Source organism: Macrobrachium nipponense, chromosome 43 (genome assembly GCF_015104395.2).
Source record: "Macrobrachium nipponense isolate FS-2020 chromosome 43, ASM1510439v2, whole genome shotgun sequence".
Taxonomy (NCBI): Eukaryota; Metazoa; Arthropoda; class Malacostraca; order Decapoda; family Palaemonidae; genus Macrobrachium; species Macrobrachium nipponense.
Genome location: NC_061104.1, coordinates 11,682,760 through 11,689,963, shown reverse-complemented (window position 1 = coordinate 11,689,963; position 7,204 = coordinate 11,682,760). Strand labels below are relative to the sequence as shown.

General features: G+C 40.4%; 1 protein-coding gene across 1 annotated transcript in view; it reads right to left on the bottom strand.

Annotated features, from left to right (window-relative positions):
• The window catches only part of LOC135213530 (sorting nexin-12-like), a 97,841-nt gene that overhangs the window by 53,100 nt on the left and 37,537 nt on the right, over nt 1–7,204 (bottom strand). The window contains exons 3-4 of the mRNA XM_064247447.1: nt 375–499; nt 15–153 (exon numbers count right to left, since the gene is read on the bottom strand). Coding sequence (XP_064103517.1) covers nt 48–153; nt 375–499 — 231 coding nt within the window. The 3' untranslated portion in view covers nt 15–47. The remainder of the gene's footprint in view (nt 1–14; nt 154–374; nt 500–7,204) is intronic.

The window sequence follows — 7,204 nt, the reverse complement described above, 5'->3', positions numbered from 1 at the left end:
TTACACAAAGATTCTATCTTGGTCACTTGTAGAGGGACTTAGCTGGTTCACGTGTTGCGGATCTTGCCTGGCACATAATTCTTATCAATGACTGGTTCTTGAATGAACATGTGTAGGCACTTTTCATTCTGTGCAAGAGGATGTCCTGCAATTCTGTAAAAAAAAAAAAAATAATTATAATTAAGAATATGGTTTTCTTAACTATTAACAAAATATATGCATTCCATATATATGTTGATATTACCTTTAAGACTATTTTATTACAAAATTACTGTTGTTGTGAAACCAAACCAGTAAAAAAAAAATGCTAGTGATAACTCATAATTCTATAAAGAAAAAATACAAAAATAAATAAACTCAAAACAGTTGCTTACTTATTGATAAAAACTTCAAGTCCCTTGCGTCGGTCTTCAATAAATTCTTCTTCATATATGCCGTCGTCACCACGGAAGGGTAACTGTCGCTTCAATGCTTTCCCAGGGAGAGCAGGAACAACAATCTGGCAAAAAAAAATTTTAAAAATTCAGTTTGAAAGATAAATGAACATATGGGAATCAGCTCTTAACTAATCCAAGAGCTGTGCTCATGCTCCTCTCATATATGTAAACTAAAAGAATTCTGTCAGCTTAGAAATATCAGGAAAAATGATTGTACACAATTTTTATCAGCCTCCGAAAATATAACAAAAAAAAACTAGAAATGTTAAACAAAATCCATAACAAAGTGCAGTACAGTACTTAGGCATTAGGAAAGTCTTCCCATACGAAGAAACTGTCACTTATATGTACAATAAGTGACTGAATTAATTAATCCCTGGTTATAAAGATATAATAAGAGAAAAAACTGCAGATAGGCTTCCTGCTCCATAATCTCTTTCAGACAGCAACTATGCCTAGTCATCTGTAATTGGCCTTGAACTTCTATGGAGTTATGAGATTTACTTTTCTCACCTGTCATCAAAGTAACATCTCTCTCTGCATTCCCGACAAAGACCTGGCATTAGCCAATCTTTATAGTGTAAATTGAAAGACTTTACGCTGACATAGTGATAGTTTCAACAAAATTACTTGCTTATATGTTAAGTAAAATACACAACCATATTCCTATTAAGATTCTCACAACATTTGCCGATACTCAAAATGTTTGCTGCATGATAACTCATCATCACTAATGTCTATACATCATATTTTCCCTGGAGATTCCCATATGACAACTGACAAGAACATAGGGACAACCTAATTGGTAATCAAGGGGATGCGGAAAGATGCATCTAGAAGTGTACTAACTAAAAACAACAACAGGATACCTCTGCCCTCATTTCACACAAAGTTATTAGAAAAGGGAAGAACAAAAATGTGAACAGTGTACACTATTTCCATGTGAGTACCATAATCTCCTCCATGTTTCAGGCAAAGATAATACCACATATAAAAAACTAAAAGGTGTCTGCTCAATGCTATATAATGCACAGACCTTGTAAATTGTCCTACTACAACATATCAACTGGCTACATTATCAATCTCATAATCTGATTGTTGAGTGCTGCTTCTGAGACAAAAAAAAACATTAAACATGCAGATTCCATGTACTATAACTAGCAGCTACATCATTAACATACATTAAGATTTTCTAGTTTTATTTTCATTAGTGGTCTTAAAATTTACATAAATATCTGTCTAGTAAAGTTAAACTTTACAACAAGACTTGGAAACTTTGAGCTTGATATAGAGGGTACTTTAAGAAAATCAGTCATAGGGATTTAAACAATATGTCGCATAAATGTACGGACAGTTGTCTCAAACTGGGACAACAGATATTGAGTTTGATCCATAAACAAAATTTTCCCACTAACATGTACATGGTTTAGCAAAGCCTTGCTGCTTATCCAAAATTTCCTGATATCTAATCTACATTATCATCACAAAACCAGTTTGAGGCCAAATTCATTTAGACAAAAGAATTTACTAACCACATTGCTGATAAACATTCACCTAATATAATTAAGAACCAATTTCTAGTTCATAGCTATGAAATTTGATTTTCAATTTCAGTGTATCAAACATAAATGTAATCAGAAAGATTCCTACAATACCAAAGTATACAATGAATGTTAATATATGAAACATAATGTATTTGAATATATGAAATATAATGTGTTTGAAGAACTTGCATTCTTCTAAATGCACATACACTGGAACCTTGACATACGAATTTAATTTGTCCGTTACCATCGTCGTATATCAAAACAGTTGTATCTCAAAGCATTTTTTCCCATTTAAAATAATGTAATATGTATTAATCCGTTCTAGCGCTATGAAACCACACCTAAACACAGCTAAATTACATATAATATACACAATTTTATACACAAATAAATGAGTAATAATAACACACACAATAAAAAAAAGAAAGGAATTTTACTTATCACAACGAAAGATGACGTGAGGCCAGCAGGGGGAGGAGGTAGGGAAGGGTGGCAGGGAATGATTTGCTCTCTTTTTATTTACGTATGTACACTAATAACTACGTAATAAAACACAAATGAAATAACATTGCTAAACTAATTTTTATTTCTATTTTTTTAATCAGTTCGTAGTTTAGAAATAATGGTGATGCCTTTGGAAGGTTTTTATAGCTTCCTTCTGCTTGATGATCATGGATATTGTAGAAGGATTTCGACCAATACTCGTTTGCCAAATCGGACGATACGAACGAGTTCCACGTTCAATATTACTTTGCTTTGCTAATTTCATGTTTTGCTTCCATCGAAATAATTTTCTTGGGTTTTTTCTTATCACCTGCTTTGTCTTTAGCTTTGGGACCCATGGTTAATAATAAAATAGACAAAATAACACGGAAATAGGCACAAATACAACGAACTAAACAACAACGTTGTTAACGATGCAGCACCAACAAACAGACTGAACGCCATTTTTATCGGTCGCCCATACAAATATCACATCTGTAAAAATCGTATCTCAAATATTTCGTTGTATATCAAAGCATATATTTTTCGCAAATTTTCTGTTGTATCTCAAAACATTCGTATATTAGGGCAATCGTATGTCAAGGTTCCAGTGTAATTTTGTGTGAGTTTTATAGATCATAAAATTCTTGTATATCATTTCCTTATAATTTTTCCCTAAGCAAGATTAAAAAATAAACAAACAGTATGTGATAGACCCACAAAGGTAGCAGCTAACACCAACATCCAATGTGTTACTGTAGTATTTATAATTAAAATAGTGCACTACTGGGAAACCAGATGAAAAAGTGAAAGTACAGTGGACCCCCTGATTTGCATTCTCCGGATTCACGGACTCTCACATTCGCGTGTTTCTCTCTGGAACATTTCCCAACATTATTTGCAGAAAATTTGCCTATTCCTGGTATTTTTCTAATGAGAAATTTTCCTTAAATTCCTGTTTTTTTTTTTTTTTCAATTTCATCATAAAATGCAAATTTTGTTATAACTATTACAAAAAACCAGGAATGAACATTTTTAGTAGGTTTTTTCTTGAAGTTTCAACTAAGAAAATGATATTGTAATGATACAATTAAGTTTGTTCATACTTACCTGGCAGATATATATATAGCTGATAATTCCGACGACCGACAGAATTTAAAACTTACGACACACGTAGTGGGAGTCAGGTGGTTAGTACCCATTCCCGCCGCTGGGAGGCGGGTATCAGGAACCATTCCCATTTTCTATTCATAATTTTTATTTCCACTGTCTCCTGAGGGGAGGTGGGCGGGTAATTAAATTATATATACTGCCAGGTAAGTATGAACAAACTTAATTGTATCATTACAATATCATTTTGTTCATGCAACTTACCTGTCAGATATATATATATAGCTGAATCCCACCTTTGGTAGTGGGAGAGACAGAATAGAGGATTTAGGAAACACATATATGCAGATATTTGATATCTTGGTTCCTTACCTGTTAGCATAGCTGGCTTCGTGATTACTGCCACGTAAGTCTGCTTGTGCTACTAGAGTTGCCAGCAAGGTAGAGACCCTATGTAGCTGGTGCACTCCAGATGATCTGTCAACAGGGGCGAGACCACGACGTGACTAGACCATGGACCATACTAATGAGGGCAACGAGACAAAAATACAACCACCTGGCTTAGTTTACCAAAGGTATCCCACTTAACTAAGCTAATGGAAGGGAGACCCGCCCCAGGCGGTCACCCCACAACCATAACACAAGTTAAAAACCCCCCCTAATCCCTAAAGGATAGGACGAGTGTTACCTCCTGCCCCCAAAACAGTGTCTGCAGCAATGTATGGTCCCGAGGGAGAAGCAATTTTCGTATGTAACTTTCACCTCCGCAGGTAGTGTGAAAGCGAACACCGAATTGCTTCTCCAAAATGGGGTGGATTCAAAATATCTTTGAGTGCCATATTTTTGTGAAAAGCTACCGAAGTAGCAATAGCTCTCACCTGTGAGCTTTTCACTTTCAGAAGCTTCAAATCACTATCACTGCACTTATCATGAGCTTCTTTAATCGTACTTCTGATGAAGAATGCCACAAATTGTCAGACGAACCTCTGCAAGCTTTAGTTCTCTGCAGATAGAAAACTTTAGAGCCCTGACAGGACACAGGAATCTCTCATGTTCATTTCCCACTATTTCTGACAACCCTTTGATTTCAAAGGTCCTCGGCACGGGTTGAAGGATTCTCGTCTTTGCTACGAACGCAGGACTTAAAGAACAAATCGCATAATTGTCCGAAACCCAATCTGCTTGCTAATGGCCTGGATTTCGCTAACCCTCTTCGCCGTCGCCAGAGCGGTTAGGAAGATCGTTTTCTTCGTCAGATTCCTCAGAGAAACTGAATGAAGCGGTTCGAAGTGACTTGACATAAAAAACTTGAGCACCACATCCAAGTTCCACGAGGGTACTTTAGGCTGTATGACCTTCTTAGTTTCGAAAGATCTAATGAGATCATGAAGGTCTTTATTATTAGTCAAATCGAGTCCTCTGTGCCTGAAGACTACAGAAAGCACGCTCCTGTAGCCTTTAATAGTTGGAACAGCTAACTTCACTTCCTCTCTCAGATAAAGAAGGAAGTCAGCTATCTGGCTCACATAGGTTGTGGTGGAGGAAATGCCCTTCTTCCTGCACCAGGATCTGAAGACAGCCCACTTCGATTGGTACAGAGCGATTGAGGAGGGCCTCCTTGCGGTGGCAATCGCCTTCGCCACAGGTCTTGAAAAACCCCTCGCTCTGGCCAACTTCTTGATAGTCTGAACGCAGTCAGACTCAGAGCGGGGGAGGTTTTTGTGGTACCTCTCGAAGTGGGGCTATCTGAGTAGATCTTTCCTTAAGGGCAGAGTCCTTGGAAAGTCTACCAAGAAGGATCACCTCTGTGAACCAGTCGGCTGCTGGCCAGAAGGGGGCGATGAGTGTCATCCTCGCTCCTTCCGATGCCGCGAACTTCCTCATCACTTCCCCGAGGATCTTGAGCGGGGGAAAAGCGTATATGTCTAAACCCGACCAACTCCAAAGTAGGGCGTCTACTGCGACTGCTCCCGGGTCCAGAACTGGGGAGCAATACAGCTGAAGTCTTTTCGTCCTGGACGTTGCGAAGACATCCACCTGCGGACAACCCCACAGGTTCCACAGCGACTGGCAAACCTCCTGGTGAAGGGTCCACTCGGTCGGCAAAAAGCTGTCCTCGTCGACTGAGAAGGTCCGCTCAAACATTCTGTACTCCCGACACGAATCTTGTTAGGATAGTGACGTCTTGCGCTTTCGCCCATAAAAGGAGTTCCTTTGCGATGGCAAACAGAGAAGGCGAGTGAGTTCCCCCTTGATTTCTTAGGATATGCAGTGCTGTGGTGTTGTCCGAGTTGATCTGAATTACTTTGCCGGATATTTCCTCCTGGAAGAACCTGAGCGCCAGGTAAATCGCTGATAGCTCTTTCAGATTGATGTGCCAGGACACCTGTTCCCCTCTCCAGGTGCCTGATACTTCTTTCCCTCCTAGTGTTGCTCCCCAACCCGTGGACGACGCGTCGGAAAACAACACTAGGTCGGGGTTCCAAAGTTTGAGAGAGAGCCCTTCTGCGAGCTTCTGTGGATCTGACCACCAACTTAGGTGATCCTTCACCTCTCTCGTTAAACACAAGATCGTCTCCAGATCTTGTTTGTTCTTCCAATTGTTGGCTAGGAAGAATTGAAGAGGTCTGAGGTGCAACCTTCCCAGAGAAACAAACTTCTCCAGTGAGGAAATGGTCCCCAGCAGACTCATCCATTCCCTCACCGAGCATGTTTCCTTCCCCAGAAAGGTCGCCACTTTTTCCAAGCATTGAAGTTGTCGCCCCTGGGACGGAAAGCCCGAAAAGCCACTGAGTCCATCTGAATCCCCAGATAGACTAAGGATTGAGAAGGAGTCAAATGTGACTTTTCAAGGTTACCAGAAGCGCCCAGGGGACTTCGCTACGACATGGTCGTGTGCAGGTCCTCCAGACACCGGTCTCGCGATGAAGCTCGAATAAGCCAGTCGTCTAGGTAGAGAGAGATCCTTATATTCTCCAGATGAAGCAGCCTTGCCACGTTCTTCATCAGAATGGTGAAAACCATTGGCGCTGTGGTCAGACCGAAGCAAAGTGCCCTGAATTGGAATACCTTCCCCTTCAAGACAAATCGCAAGTATTTCCTTGATTGGGGATGGATGGGACGTGAAAATACGCGTCTTGGAGGTCTAGTGAGACATCCAATCCCCCGGTCTCAAAGCTGACAGCACAGATTGAGGCGTCTCCATCTGAATTTTTTCTTTGTGACGAAGAGGTTTAGGCTGCTGACATCGAGGACGGGTCGCCACCCCCCCGATTGTTTCGGCACTAGGAACAGACGGTTGTAAAAGCCTGGAGATTCCAGGTCGAAGACCTGTTCCACCGCTTGCTTCTTGATCATTTGTTTCTAGCAGATCGAAAAGCACTTTTTGTTTCTCTCCTCGATACGAGGGAGACAAATCCTTTGGTGTTGAGGATAGCAGGGGGTGACTTCAAGAACGGAATCCTGTATCCCTTCCTCACAATATCTAGCGACCAAGGGTCGGCATCTCTCTCTTCCCAGGCTTTTGCGAACAGAAGAAGCCTGGCTCCTACCGGCGTCTGAAGGACTTCCAAATCACTTTCCTACTCTTTGACGGAGCAGGGGTTTTCCCTCGGAAGAGCCTCTTCC